At 40.1% G+C, this 16,357-nt stretch overlaps 1 protein-coding gene across 1 annotated transcript in view; it reads right to left on the reverse strand.

The window, feature by feature from the left end:
* Positions 1 to 2,903: 2,903 nt before the first annotated feature.
* LOC103371687 (corticotropin-releasing factor receptor 1) overlaps positions 2,904 to 16,357 on the reverse strand; it is a 104,733-nt gene continuing 91,279 nt past the window's right edge. The window contains exons 10-13 of the mRNA XM_008301096.1: positions 13,356 to 13,441; positions 10,639 to 10,774; positions 10,314 to 10,445; positions 2,904 to 3,044 (exon numbers count right to left, since the gene is read on the reverse strand). Of these exons, the coding sequence (XP_008299318.1) occupies positions 2,904 to 3,044; positions 10,314 to 10,445; positions 10,639 to 10,774; positions 13,356 to 13,441 (495 nt within the window). The remainder of the gene's footprint in view (positions 3,045 to 10,313; positions 10,446 to 10,638; positions 10,775 to 13,355; positions 13,442 to 16,357) is intronic.

The following is a 16,357-nucleotide window of genomic DNA, read 5'->3' on the forward strand; positions in this document are numbered from 1 at the left end:
CCACCAAACAGCAGCAATGACAAAATCGTATTTTCCTTTTTCCATTTGGGTAAATAAATACTAAATACTTACGTTGGAAAAACTTTAAACTTCCATTTGGTTAACCTTTAAATGAAATTGCATCAATGCAAACTGTACAATTCAGACAATTCAAATGATTTATGTGCCTTTAACTAAAAAAAAGTGGCATCAGAATCACTTGTTAACTAAATTTGGATAAACTTAATTCAGTGTTGTGTTACCAATTCAAACAAAAAGCAAACAAAACAATAAAAGTCACTTATTTTTAGTGTATTCATCATTCATCAACAGAGCTGTTTGATAATTAAGAGTCCTCTGAGCGTCCAACAAGAGCCGAGTTTTACTTTATATCCCCCAAAAAGTACACATCTTGGACCAGGACTGACGAATTGTCCAAAATAACAAATGATGAGAAAACACTTAAAATTTGTCCAAAAATGAAGAAAACTTTGTTCAAAATGACTATAACTGTCCAAAATGAGTTNGTGGACGTAGTGATATTGCAGGTTTTTGACACTTCTGGGTTGGCTTCATTTTTCAGGGCCGGTTGCTACGTCCATCTTTTATACAGTCTATGGTTTAAAACTACTTTTTTAGCCTTTTTTTTTTTTTTAAAACAAAGGCTTAAAATAGCCCCTGTTGCTACCCCATGTTCCACGTTTTGTCCAGCACATGTAGAATCTATGCTAAAGGTTTTACATGCAAGAGGCTGCCAACATTGTCAGAGTTGCTTTCGTTTTAAAAATAATCAGAATGAATGTTAATGTGCCCGCTGAGACTACTGGAAGGTGTAGGAGATGACTGTTAGCCCATTTACATGGCTGTGATATGTGCTGATGACATCCGAATTGTGCAGGAAACATGTCGGACGAGGCGGGACCCAAACTAGCTGCGACTCGGACAAATGTGTGACACAATGACATCAACAAGTAACAGAAGAAAAGCCTGGACTTCAAACGAGGTGTTTCAGGCTGGTCAGGAGCAGAGTTTTGCAGGTTTGCGAACCTTTTACATGCACAAAAGGAAAGAAAAAAACACACAACATGGGCTCTTTAAAGCTCAAACAAAGAGTCGAACGGCTGTGAAAGTGGTCAGAGATGCTGCTACAGTACCTCTTTAGAAGCTCGTTGTTTTGGTTTTCCAGCTTTTGGTTCAGTCTCGCTGCTCAAAAAGCTCTAAAAAGATAAAAATTTAGAAGCTAAAGGGACAGACAGTATTTACCCTGGAGTTAGCAGCTGAGAGGAAAGCAGATATGAGACTTTGACTGGGGATGCAACTATTTAACTGATTGCTTTCTTGATTCATTGATTTGGTGTTTGGTCTGTTAAGCTTAAGAAAATATCGACAAAACCTGCATCACAAGTGTCCAGAATTCAATGTTTTGTCCTCAGAAGTGTCATTTTACCCAAAAACATTCAGGTTGTTGTGACATAAAGGTGTAACTACCAGATATAAGTAACAGCCGAGTGCAGCTTGGCACCCTGACTTCAACTTTCACCGTGTTTTTATTCAGACTTGTATTTTAGCCATTGTGTTAATGTCTTATGAGCTGCTATTTATAATCGGACAGCACGTCGGTTCAACCCCTGTTGTTTAAAATGTGCTCTATAAATAACTCTGACCTCGACAAACAGCTGCCTCCCCCAGAAGGACAATGCGGCAACGCCACACTGCGGAAAGCTGCTCAGGAATGGCTCGAGGAGCACGACCAAGAGCTCGAGGCGTCGACCTCTCCGGCCTCCGAACGCCACAGATGCTAATCCGATCGAGCGTCTGCAGAGGTCGCGGAGGTCCGGCGTCGACGGCGTGACGGGTTTGAGCTGATTTGACCTTTAAAATATTAGCTTGGTGGTTAGTTTGTTAGCAGTTGAGTTTTTGGACAACCCCTTCTGAAGTGAACCAGAGCGGCCTTAAAGATCTCCCATTAACACATGTTGGCTCATTTGTACAACAATCTTGTGGAAGTATTTTCTAAAAAAACTCCCTCTAGATCAGCCAGTAAGCTACGATAACTGCCTAAACTCCACGAGAACGATGAGATATGAATATCAGTGTTCCCATCTAACTCCCAGAAACCTGAGTCCTAACCGGCTGACGCTCGCATCAGCTGCAAACGCGTCCGAGGCGTTATTCTGGAACAAAACTCTCCAGGTAGAAATCATGGAATGTGTTTAACCTTCCTGGAAAGTTGGATGAAAGCAGCACGACTTGCACCAAGCTGAGAACAGAGGACGAGAGCACGACACCGAATGAACAGAACACCAGATGACCAGACGACTGCTTGTGACGCCAAAATAATAATAATCATAAAAAAAACAAAACAAAACAAAAAAAAAAGCCAGAAATAAAATAACTTAGTCACTGCGCCCGGAGCGAGTCGAGTCCGGCGTCCGCTGGGAGGTGAATCCAGTTCAGTGCGGTCCAGCGGCGCCAGCTCCAACTCCTCACTGATGATGATGATGATGGTGATGATGATGATGATGATGATGATAGCAACGACGACAACAACAAAAAAAAAAGATAAAAGTGTGCCAGCAGGAATACAACAACCTTCCATGGCGTCAAACAGAGTGCTGTACATTCACATCCGAACTTCCACAGATCAGCTTGGTCATCGTTTGATCCACTAACCTCACATTTCACAAAGTCTGCAGTGTCCTTTCCCCCCACCGTCCTCGTCCATTTCCTCCTGAAAGTCTGCGTAATGTCCCTCCTGAGGCTCCGGAGACTGATGCAGCCTCTCTCTGGCTCTCCAAGCCTTTGCCCCGGCTCAGAAAAAGTGTTTTAGTGTACTCCAGTGATGTGGCAGAAAACGATGACAATGACAGCTGGAGGTTTTATTTTGTTTTTTTTGTTTTTACTACGCGGGACAAAAGCTCCTCTCAGAGCGACGTGGACTGCTTGATGCTGTGAAAGCTGACCCGTGAAGGTGAAGTGGGGATGGACATGGCCTGGGTCATCCTGGCTCGGATCGAGTGCTGCTCCTGCCACCGGTGGAAGCGCTTCCTCACAGCTGAGCGCACCTGTCAGCAACAAGAGGAAGGTAAAAAAAAACAACAACTGTCAGCTGATTGATGTCTCCGCTGAGCTCCTGGTGACTTAATTCATTTACACCGACACTGTTGACTGAGATACTGGCCCGTATTGTTTTGGATACGTCTTTGTTTGACGGTAAAAATAAATAACACGACGTTTCATGCTCCCTAGAAAGGCTCCTAATGTAATAATAATAAGTAGAACCTTGTAACACGTCGCTGCCTGGATGTCTGGAAAACTGTTTATTCATTTATCACCACAGTGTGGGTTCTTTTTTTTCCTCCCTTTATCATAAATATTTTATCTTCAATTAGTCTCTTTTTATAAGTAATCATTTATATTTCATATATATTTTTTATTTGTGTGGAATTTACATCTGTAACTGAGTGTTTTTTACTCATTTAAAAAAACAACAACTTCTGGTTCTATTCAGATTGTTCTTGTCGTGATAAAACATTTAATATGCACACGGATGCTGCAGGTCAAAAGTGCCAAAAATAGAAGCACTGCTCAGTGAGGACGGAGTAAAAGGAGCTTAAGGTGAGATAATGTTCATGTTAACAAGATGTGCTAAATATAATAAAAAGAATTATTAATATAAAAACAATGTCACGAAGCAACAAGACAGCTGGTTGTAGAGATTTAAAACTCAGAGAAAAGCAGAAGAAAATGTGTTAAAGGTAATAAATACATAAATGAATGAATGAATGAATGAATGAATGAATGAAATTACTCTAGACTGCATTAAACTGTTCTAGTCGATAAGTTAATGGGTTTAGTGTTCTACATGTGATTCTATGGAAGCCCATTTGGGACAGAATTAGACAAAATGATAATTGGAATGTAAAAAGTAAAAAATACTTGTGAAAAGTTAAAATTTGGACTTTTAAAGAAAGAATTTCNTACTTAAAACGTTCCTAAATCGCAAAAAAATTAATGAAATTAGTCTAAAATTAGCTAAAAATGATCCAAAATGACTCCAAATTTTCCCAAATTCACCCAAATCTGTCTTTTTTACTTCAGGTTTCACTCTCTACCCTCCAAACAATACAGATTTCTGACCAGAGTTGATGAATTACTGCTATTTCATTTGCATTTGTTACAGTTTGAGGACACGGAGGCGTAAAATTAATGCAACAGGACGTCAGAATAATGAAACCAGTGAATGGCTTTGCGCTGAATTAACCTGTGCCTCCTGCTTATTGAACAATAAAAGTGTCGTCCTGCATATTTTATCAGGCAGCGCCGCATCGATTTCCATTTCTCAGGCCGCTCCTAATGCAGCGGGCAGACACGGGATACCTGGAGGAGGCTTTCACAAACTTGGTGATGAGCTTTGTGCACTTTGTTGACAGAGGAAGAAGCTCTTTGTTGCATGTAGTTAAAAAAAATCAGAATGAGGTTGTTCCTTTGACAAGCTGTGATTTATTTCCAACATGTGCAGCAACACTTTGATTTAAATTGGCTGAGAAGGTGGAGATCAGACGCTGAAGGAGCAGCAAACATGATTTGGCTGAAATTAAAACCAGCTTAAAGGGAACAAAGTGTCATTTCAGGTGGATGGAATCTACAAAAAATAATTTAAATCACCAAAGCAGAACTTCAGCTAGAACTCAAATGCTCTTTTATCAAAGTTTACTTCACCGCAGTTATATTTCTTCCTATTTCCTTCAGACAGCAGTTTACCATACTTAGGTGCATATTTACAGCAGCTTCCACCTCCTGCCCACGCCAGGAATAATAGTTGCTGACAAATACATAAAAAAACACTTATGTCTGCATTGAACTAGAGCACAGTGCATTATAAAGCATTTCTTTAATGCATCTGTGTATTTATTGTTCTCTTAAAGTCTTGCTGCATTTCCTTTAAATCCCTCTTTAAGCAGCTTTGCCATTAGGTCATCGTTTTTCTCACACCGCTGAGCAGCAACACTTTGTTATCTGCAGCCCGTTATTCCTTAAAAGGATGCTTTCATGTATAATTGTTGTTTTTAATTTTCTACTCTTATACTATATATTCTATATATGACATTTGAACACCTCCGACAATGAAAATCAAGGTTTATCACCGTGTTGACGTGTCCACACTGTGTTTTTTATATGATGGAAGGCAGATTATGAGGATAAAGAGCAGCTAACACCATGACTGATGTGGGGCTGTAAGTAGTTTGTCCAAAATGACTCAGAAGTTGTCCAAAAGAAAATATACAATTGTCAAAAATGACTCGTAGTTTGTTCAAAATGACTAAAAGATTTGTCCAAATTGACTTAAGACTGTCCAGAACGACTTAAAAACTTCCCAAGTTAAATAAACATGTCCAAAATAGCTCAACAAATAACCAAAAGTGACCTAAAGTCCTAAAATATCACTTAAAATCCATCCAAAATTACAAAAAAAGTTTAACATGACATAACATTTTAAAATGTCACCTAAAATTTGTGCAAAAGTATTCAGAATTTGGCCAAAAGGACTCAACAAAGGTCCAAAAAGGACAAAAATACTTAAAATGTCACTTAAAATTCATCTAAAATAACTCAACAGTTGTCTAAAAATAACAGACGATCTTTAAAATATCACTTAAAATCGTCAAAAATGGCTTTTCAAATGTCTAAAAATGACATAAAATCCTAAAATATTACTTAAAATTTGTCCAAAAATGATTCAGAATTTGTCTGAAAGGACTCAACAAATGTCAAAAAAATGACACAAAATCTTAAAATGTCACTTAAAATTGGTCTAAAAGGACTCAACAAATGTCCAAAAATGACATAAATGCTTAAAATATCACTTAAAATTCATCTAAAATAACTCAACAATGGTATAAAGATAACAGAAAATCTTTCAAATATCATTTAAATGAGTCAAAAATGACTTTTCAAATGTCTAAAAATGACATAAAATCCTAAAATAGTACTTAATATTAGTCCAAAAATGATTTGGAATTTGTCCAAAGGGACTCAACAAATGTCCAAAAATGACACAGAATCTTAAAATATCACTTAAATCTGTCTAAAATGACTCAACAAAGGTCCAAAAAGGACATAAAATCTTAAAATATCACTTAAATTTGTCCAAAATAACTCAACAAATGTCCAAAAATGACCTAAATCCCAAAATACCACCTAAAATTTGTCCAAAATGACTCAACAAATGTCCAAAAAGCACATGTAATCTTAATATATCGCTTAAATGTTGTCCAAAAGAACAAAACCCTGTTTGAAATGACTGAATAATTGTCAAAAACAAAATGCATTTGTCAATAAAAGACTTGAAAGTCATCAAACTGTCAGACAAGCATTAAATCTGACAGACGCGTTACTTATAGGCGCTGAGAAATCAAACGTAAGTCAGTGGCTTTGCATTTAGGTCATTGCTTTTCTCACACTGCTGAACAAGAACACTTGATTGTCTGCAGCCCATTAGTCCTTAAAATTATGTTTTTATGTATAATTCTGTTGAAAAGGGAGTTGTTGTTTTTTCTCTTTTTTACTCCCATTACTGATATTTTCAGGCCTGCAATCTTCTCGGCTGTGTGTGAACTACTTTGCTCTTCTCCTCTGCAGTCAGTTAAGAAACATTATGCGTCAAACCTCACGTAACTCTGAACACAGACATAAAATGTGGAATTAAAAAAGCAGCTTCAAGAGTTAGAAGATGGAAGAAACAACATGGAAAGAAATGATGCAGCCGTCTACGCTTAGCGAGGCACAAACTGTGGTTTATTAGCGGGCAAAGCTGAAGTCCTGAGAGTTCACCAGCAGCTCATTCTCTGCCATATGAGCTGACCAGAGATCCACCGGTTCCTTTAGTAACCATGTTATGAACTGACCACTCCTGCATATAAATGCTCCCGTTGTCATGACAGCGGCCTCCCGGGACAAACCGCTCGGCATCGTCGGGGCGATCCACGCCTTTTTTTTTTTTGTTTCCCGTTGAGGTTTGGGACCATCACATTTGGCTGATTTCATTCTCATCGGCTCCTTCCAGGTGTGGCGCAAAACTCGGCCTCTCCTTTGAGAGTCTCGAGCTCAGAATGAAGCCGCCAGAGTCGGAGCGACACTCGGCTGCACGTAATGAGTTTGTATCGACTGACCCGCCATCAGCTCAGAGAGGCTTAAAAAAAAGCAAAAAGGAAGGAAGCGAAGGGACGTTCTGAAGTATTGATCTTCCTTCTTTCTTGAACTCGACTGTCGTAGAAGACTCGTTGCTATCTGTGCTTTGACAGTAGCAGGATGCTGCAGGAGGCCACGCTGGGAACCACAGACACCATCCATTGACCGTCTCCGCATCCAGATCGCTGCTGGTCAAACTTCTGGAGCTTCTTGGTTCGAGGAGTTTGCTTTCTCTTCTTGGTCTCCCTCAGTCATGGTTTCTTTGCAGCAGCTTCACCAAAAAAGGCCTGATTTACAAACATCCATCCATCCATCCAACCATCCAACCATCCATCCATTATCTATACACCGCTTAATCCTCACTAGGGTCGCTGGGGGGAGTCTATCCCAGCTGACTTAGGGACACCCTGGACAGGTCACCAGTCTATCACAGGGCTACACTTAGAGACAGACAACCAAGCACACTCACATTCACACCTACNAAGGTCCTACAGCTTTAAAAATGACACTGAGGGCTTCCCAACAAGATTTCCTACAAAAATATGCTGTTTTTACACACATTTGGTGAAAATTGTGGCTGCATGGGAGAGAGACAGCGAGTAAAAATGTCACTCTCCCACCAAGGGACATGCTGAACGATGACATCATCACAGCTCAGTGCAGCTGGTCATGTGACTCAGTGACAGTCTGAGGCTGAGCAGAGAGTCAATGAAAATTGCCTATTTGTAGGTCAAAGTCTACTGAAGGGAAATAAATTGTCAAAATGGAGGTCAGACGGGCATGAGGGTCTAACGCAGACCGAGGACCCGACCAACGCTGCTTGCAGCTTTAATTAAACTTGTTGTCCTATAAATGATTTTTAAAAATTCAACTCATAATATTGATTCAGAAATACCCCATAAACAATCACATAACGTGTGTTTGTTGTTGTTGTTGTTGTTTTTTAAAACTTTTCATATTTTTCTTGGCACAAATTGGCTGCCACATGAATCAGCCTCTTTGTGAATTTACACCTCCCACCTCATATATTTCATACATTTGGTCGATAAAACGTGCGCTAACAACGCGTCGTGAATCATTTTAATGGTGATTAAAGCAGGCTGCTCCACCTTCCCTCCCTCCTCCCACCGCTACACAATCAATCACCTCACGCGTCCACCTCAGTAATCACAGGACGCTTTAAACCCCCCCCCCAAAAAATCTGATCCACCTACAAAAGTCTCATTTTATCACACCGCCATATTTCACGGCTCAGCTCATCAGCGCTAACCGGCATTGTGTTTGGCTCATGTCGGCCCGGCCTCCGAGAAACATCATTTAATCCCCTACACATGTTTTTTCTTTCCTGCTAAATGTTTTCCTATTCTGGCCGAATGTGACCGCGGGGATCCTTTGTTCATCTCTTTCATTTCTTCCCCGCTAACCCTCGGCCTGTAACTAAACACTAAATCAATATCCTCTGTAAGCTTCACATGCTGGTTAAGCCTCTCGCCGGAGCCGCAACACGGTTCCTGATGAGATGTTCATTCATCAAGCGGCCGGTGACCAGAGAGGAGCTGATGTTACATCCACGCGCCGGTCGAGGGATAACCTGTAAGGTAACGATTATTGTGTGATGTTGACGCGGAGTGGAGGCGGATCTGTGACGCATCAGATTATGATCCGGCTCAGGTTTATGGTCTATCTGGCAATAAGGGCATCGATCTTTGAAGTCACTGCTTTCATGACAACCTACGAGTTCACAGCAAGTGTTCAGGAATTTCCACTCGTTTACTACAACGGCATCGGACACAAGCATCAGTTGACTCTGATAGTTATGAAAGGAGACGTGTGGCCTGTGTTTATGGCTCAACCTCAGCTTGGCAATAATTCTCATGTGCATCAGTTTGTAAATCAGCTGAGCAGACATTTGTCCCTCAACCTGCAGAAATAGACTGAAAACGTTCACAAATGCTCAAATGCAGATGGATCTGTGATGTTTTTCTATTAAAAATTGAAAAAAATGTGATATACGTTGAACGGTTCTGTGACCAAGTTTCATTTGACTTGGCGTCCATTTATCTCCCATGTAGAACAGCTAACAATGCGTTCTGACTCTGTATAAGATATTTAACATTTGTTTTTCTGCATAACCACAATGGGCTTTTTGTCCTTTTTTTTCCATGGGTGTTTTTTGTTTTTTTTAAAAATTATTTTCATTTTATTTTATTTATTTCTCTGTCTGTTTTTTTTTTGTTTGTTTTTTCTCTTCTCTCCTTTTTTTTAAAATATTATTTTTATATTATGTCTATAGTATGTTCTGAAGACTTGTTCTCTGTAAAACAAAAAGTTCAATAAATATACATTGACCAAAAAAAAAAAAAAAAATATTCAAATGCATCATTCAATCTCAAATTCTTACATTTTTTCCAACGATTTCTGCTCAACAATCTTCCATTTGCCTGAGATTATTTTTTTTTACAGCATTAAATAAAGATTTATAAACAACTATATATATTTATTTTCTATTCTTTTATTATATTTATGCAACACATTCATGTATATGCAGCTCGTCTGTGTATATGCACGACATTTGTCCCCCGTCGGCCACCGTAATTTTCTTAAAATCTGCATGTGAAGCCCTTTGAATGACCTCTGTGTAGGATAAGGTGCTGCATACATAAACTTATGTGTTTACTTTATAAATATCCATATTTTATGCTGTAGAAGTTGAAGGGAAATCAGACGGTTGTTCTAAAACTGTGATGGTTTGGGACGGACCTATGTGTGTCCTTTTAATTTAAATTCTCTTTCATTTATTATTATTTATCGTGGCACAATAATGACAAAAAAACAACAAGTAAAAACCACCTCCACCTCACACAAATGAAACCTAATAAATCTACAGCTGCTAGTATTAATATTAATACCAGCACACATTAAACATACAGTAGCATCCCTCCGCGCATGCATATTAATACTTCGGTGCTATTTTGAGAGGGTTTCACCCCTGATTTCTCCCTGAAACCAAATCCGGCCTGACATTGTCATAAAGCGTAGAGAGTGATGTCACTTATGTCGGTACATGACAAGTCTTAATTGTGCCCTAAATATAAGAGCTGCGAGCTTCATCACTCAATTCCCCGCAACGACAAAACAGCCACCAAAAAGGGAGAGCGGAGGAGCCCCGAAGAGGCCCAACGTAGGCGAGGGTCTGAGGCAAAACGCTGAATCAATGAGGCGAATGTGCTTACCTCGCTGTTTAGGAAGCAGTAAAACACTGACACGAAGAAGCCCTGTGTGAGAGAAGAGGGGAGGAAAAAAAAAAACACATCAATGGACTGACCCTGATTTAATCGCACGCACAGCAGCTTATCGCACTCATTCATTCAATCATCTCCACAGAGCAGCGCCGTCCATTCATTACAATTATATGTAAAAAAAACACCATCCGCCCACGCTGAGATAACACAACGCTGCCTTTCTCACCTGGAAGGACTCCAGGAAGGAGTTGAAGTATATGAAGACGATTTGAGAGATCTCGTCCTCGCCTGGGTTGACGAAAAACAGCATGTAGGTGATTCCCAGCAGAGGAAGCAGCACCAGCGTTGCCTTCACCGCTTTCCTGCAGATCAGAGGGAAAGCTGGAGCGTGTGAGGGCTCGGCAGGCTGCAGCCCCGGAGGTCGAAGGCCAGTTTGGGTTCCCTCGACCGGTCAAGCATAAAACGTGAATAATTTAACCCTCCGAGCCTCAAAACCCACAGGCGGAGTTGAAACAGGGGTTATGTTTGTTAAAAATCAGCAAAATGACACCATTCATCTGAGCCAGAAACAGTCAAAACACCGTCCTGCCAGAAAAATGATCCAAATCATGACATTTCAACAAAAAAATCACTTTTTTCTTCACGTCTCGTTTGAAAATTTGCATAAATGTACCATTTGCTCTCACCAGAGTCAGTGAAAAACACAAAATCCAAACGCTCCTTAGTGTAAATGTGAAGTTCTCGGTGACACAGTCGTGACCAACGTATTGAAAATTCTATTTTTTCACTCAAGACGTATTGACTGAACTGCAGGCTGTGTTAAATGGGGGAGAAAAGAGACAAGCATGGAAACAAACCAGAGAGACTGAGAGCAAAACAGAACAAATTTGATCAATAAAATAAATGCAGCATGGCTCAAAACCAGCATACAGAGGAGCACGTTGTTGGACGACACCTTCAGCCTGGGGAAGCGTCGTTCTAGGATTGATGTGAAGAGGCTGTAAAATGTTTGTTCCTGGTATGAATAACACTCGTGGGCACTTGGTAAAACATTGTACATGTTAATTTCAAGTTTTTATTTTATACCTCATGACATTCTAACTTTTTTTTATACTGCACAATAGACAGAAAGTAATGCTGGATGTTCAGCTGTGTGGCAGTGCTGGAACTCTGTCATGTGCAGGTTCTTTACCAAAATAACCAAATATGTATACGAGGTGTGTCAGAACAGTTTCAGGACTGGTGTCACAACAGACATATTTCAAACTCAAACTACAAACTACGAGTTGTCCCCTTTGAAGTAATCCTCTTGGAGTCACTTCCCAGCCTTCTCTGCCTTCACGCCGCCATGCACTCCTGGAAGGATTCTTCCAGGATCCTCCACGGCTCCGTCGTCACAGCCATCTTGATGTCGTCCACGTCTTCAAAACAGGTCTCCTAGATGAACCCCTTGAGCTTGAGGAAGAGGAAACAATCCCACGGAGCCAGGTGGGGTGAGCAGGGAGGTTGCTCCACCACGGTGATGTTCTTCTCAGTCAGGAACTGTGGGATGCTCAGGACATTGTGAGTGTTGTCATGGTGAAGCAGCTACGACTTCTCCTTGCCACAACTCTCGCCTCTTCTCACGCACTGAACGAAGCAAACGCTGCAGGATCTCTTTGTAGACGTGCTGGTTGATGGTCTGAAGGGGAAAACTCGCAGTTTGTAGTTTGGATTTGAAATATATCCACTGTGACACCAGTCCTTTTCTGACACACCTTGTGTATACATATATATATATATATTGGCACCTGATCCTTTAAAAAAATAAAATAAAATATTCTATGCTCCTGAGTGCAACTGAGAAGACATGACTGACTCAGCTGTGACCAGCAGTCACATGACAAACGTTCTGTGATTATTCGGCTGAACTGCAGCCTGTGTTTACACAGAGCAGATAGAAGCTACAGTTGCCTCAAATGTATTCATACCCTCAAATTAGAGAAGGAAAAAAACAGCTGTCACTGAAATAAGTTGAAATTGACAAAAGTAATAATAAATTAAAATTTTATGAAAATCATGACATTGCTTTTGAATTGTGGTTCAACAGAAATATTAAAACAGAACCAACCCCCCCCCCCCAAAAAAAACAAGCAAACAGCATGATGGGACCCATGAACTAATATTTAGTTGAACAACCCTTTGAGCCGATCACTGCAATCAAGTGTTTTCTGTAACTCTCAATCAGACTTTATTTTTAATATTTCTTTTCATCCACAATTCAAAAGCAACATCTTATTTCACTAAATTATAATTTTAGAAAATTTTTATTTATTATTACTTTTGTCAGTTTCTAGTTATTTGAGTGACTATTGTGAATTTTGCCTTTTCTTTAATGGAAGGATATGAATACATTTGAGAACGACTGTAGGTACAGAAACAAATTAAGGAGACTGAGAACAAAATAAAACGAGCGATAAAATAAATGCAGCATGGCTCACAAATGGTTTACAGAGGGGGAAGTTTTCAGTAGATTTTTTGGAAGATACATTCAGCACGATGAAACATCTCTCTAAAGTTAACGTGGAGAGATGTGATTGATTGTAAAAATGTAAGTAGTACAATATCTATACTATGTGGAGGCCTCTTCTGTTTATTCAGAGTTGGTAGTACATGGGTCCACTAAAATAAAGGGTATACATGTTGAAATTTAACTTTCAAGTTTTCTTTTTATATGATTTATGGTGTGTAACTGAGTTATACTGCACAAAAAAAAAAAAAAAAGTCTTTGCGTTCACTCTCCTCCTAGTCATGGTTGTTTCCATTGAGCTGCCGGATTTTATATTGTAGTGAAAATGAGCCCAAAGTGAGCAAAAAATGTGACAAAAACCTTTCGGACAAACTACTTAAAGTTGAGACGGTTGACTCTCCAGAGCTTGTTTCCTGCAGGTTACAGCCACTCACCTGTACTGGATGGTCTCTGACGTCGTGGAGGCTCGCAGTTTGGTCATCAGGATTCTCACAATGTTGAAGAGGAAAATGAAGTTGATCTGTGGGGAAATCAAACACAGTAACACAAGAGTCTTAATGAAGGTTGTACAGCGTCTGTCGGAGCGTGCTGGTGTGCGTCTCATACTGATTAACTTCTTTACATTCGCGCTTCCTTTAAGCAGCGATTCTAAAATCACGTCAGTCCTCCCTGTGTGGCAGCATCAGCTTATTCCAGGTCTTCAATAAATATGAGAACGGCTCCAACACAAACCCCTTTTCCTTTCAGAATTGATTTCGATTTTTTTTGCATTTAACTTTCTCTGTGTTGGAGTTAAACCCAACATCCAAATGTAGACATTCTGAATATTGAATATTGTGTGAATAATTTTTTAATAAATGTCACCATCATCCAGCCGAGCATATCTGGCATCTTCAGAAACTTTTGGATCTGCACACATTTCTTTGTTTTTTAGTGTTATTTTGCGAGTTTGACTCATAGACTGTATAAAAGATGGACGTAGCAACTGGCCCTGAAAAATGAAGCCAACCCGGAAGTGTCAAAAACCTACGTCCACGAGCTGCTGGCTCCAAAAAGCCCTGGCTCCCATAGACTTGAATTGGAAAAGAAGTGATCACAGATCATGAAATACCGCATTCCTACAACTCAGGATTTTTTTCTTATTAGTTTTCATGGTCAAGTCCAGAGATCAGGTGGCCAATCTGAAAATAAATCAATACTGAATTTTTAAAAAATCGTCAACATTTTGCGGGGCAAGGGGCGTGGCTGATTGACAGTCGGCAGCGACGATGCAGACGAAGCGAGCAGAAGGCGGTAAATGTGGGCGGGCAGAGAGGGCCCGCCTCTCAATCTGTCTGACCAATCGCTGCTCCTATGGCTCCGCCCCCCTCCGACGATTTTTGCGTCACTGACTCCAAAAATCCAAGATGTCAACCAGGAAGTAGCAAAACCCTGGCTTCATTTACTCAGTGCAGAAACCAACGGGTGACGTCACGGTAGCTACGTCCATCTTTTATACAGTCTACGGTTTGACTACAGTTTGGATGCACAGTGTGACTTCTATTGTTTATGAGGTTAAATCACTGAATCATCTGCGTATACAGAAGAAACAATGTCTAATATTTGAGGGAATTACTACTGTGATGTAACACACCTTCACCGGTGTAACATATGCACATTTAACATACAGTTAGTTTGATTTTAATCATTTATGTTGTTTTGATTATCAGTGGACACTCACTCAGCCAAAACATTAAAACTACTGAGAGTTCAAGTGAAAACACTGATTGTCTTATGATAATGGCACTGAAGAAGGAATGAAAAATGGACAACGTGAGGATCTGAGTGACTTCAACAAAGACGTGATATCTGAGGGAGAACGTTCAAACAACCTGATGCCATGTGGATGCTCCAGTCACTCGGTGATCACGCACAGCACTTCTGGCCACAACAACATAATCGCTGCTCCTCACCTGCCCTACTTGCCAGATTTGGCTCCCTGCAACTTATTTCTCTTCCCAGAAAAGTAACTCAAATTGAAGAGCCATTGTTTTGACACAGTTCAGGAGATTCAGCGTTTACCAGAAGTGGTGCTTGACATGTGTACATAATGGGAGCGCTGCAGGAGCACTGGGAGCTGAGCGAAGAGGCCACTTCCACTGGGACGGCGGCCAAATTTAAATCGGGTGAAATCTCTGAACCTTTGAACTCCAGCTCGTATGGGAAACATCATTTCTAGTCGTCAGGGTTTGCGTCTCATTATTGTGGCACTGTCGGTGTACACTGATACGATCCTAGTTTGTAAGTTCAGTTTCCATCCTCTCACTTATACCTTGGTGGTTCATTATTAATGTAAAGCAGTTTATTCATCCATTCATAGTTTTATAGTTTAGCTTGAACAATTATTTAACCAACAGGAAATTGGCTCGTAATTTGAGGAAACATATGGGCACTACTGTTTGAACCAAATGTTACTCAAATCGACATAATTTTTGCATTTGTTGGGGACTATTTTAGGCAGCGGAGTGATACATATTTGGTCCTCTGCACACCCAGTCGCTGAAGACATTCACTGAGGTACTGTACTTTTTGAAAAGTACATTTTTGAGATGCTTGTGCTTAATTATTTTCATCTCAAACTCCTTTGTGCATCACTTTTAGGCAGAGATATTGTGCTTTTCACTAGACTTATCCGACAGCTATACCTACTGCAGCCGTAGGTTAAACACACTATAGCCCTGTTTAAACTGGCTCAGAGGAATCACCAGCCGTAGTCAGTCGTAAACAATCATTTGATTAACACCGCTTCTGACATCAGCAACTGATTCAAGCTGCTGTATGTATATTTTGGACTCAGCAGATTCTTTTTCCCTTTTCCACTCGACTTATAATAAATCAATGAAAGAACCAGCTCGAAGATTGTTTATTGATGACAAATGTGTTCCAGTGATTCCACAATAGAGGATGTAGTTTTTCTTTATGGGAACTTGTGTTTTGGCCTGTCACAAAATATTCAATAACTGAGAGAAACACTTTATAAAATCTGCATGAACAACACAACAGACCTAAAAGCTGGCCCGTCTGTGTTCCAGGCTGGTGTCGATTAGCAATCAGCTCCACTATTGATGACTGAACACTATCAATGACTCCTTAATTAAGCTGTCCTTTGTAAACTCTGCTCCTCCTCTGTAGGACAGCGGTGCTATTTGCTTAATTAACTCTCAAAGCAGTTTCTTGGTGCTGTTTTGCTTCTGTCACATTTTTGCTCACTTTAAGTTATTTTTTATGGCAAAAAAAAAGCTTCTGAGCAGCACGACAGAGGTATAAATGATAAAAAATAAAAAATAAAGAGGGATTATTTAATTTACAAAAGTTGAAATTTACTGGAATCAACATGTGCAAGATGTTTCCAGGTGCCACAAAGTGTTAGTAATCGTGGGAAAGAAGGTGCATAATA

Source organism: Stegastes partitus, unplaced genomic scaffold (genome assembly GCF_000690725.1).
Source record: "Stegastes partitus isolate 25-593 unplaced genomic scaffold, Stegastes_partitus-1.0.2 Scaffold1628, whole genome shotgun sequence".
Lineage (NCBI taxonomy): Eukaryota > Metazoa > Chordata > Actinopteri > Pomacentridae > Stegastes > Stegastes partitus.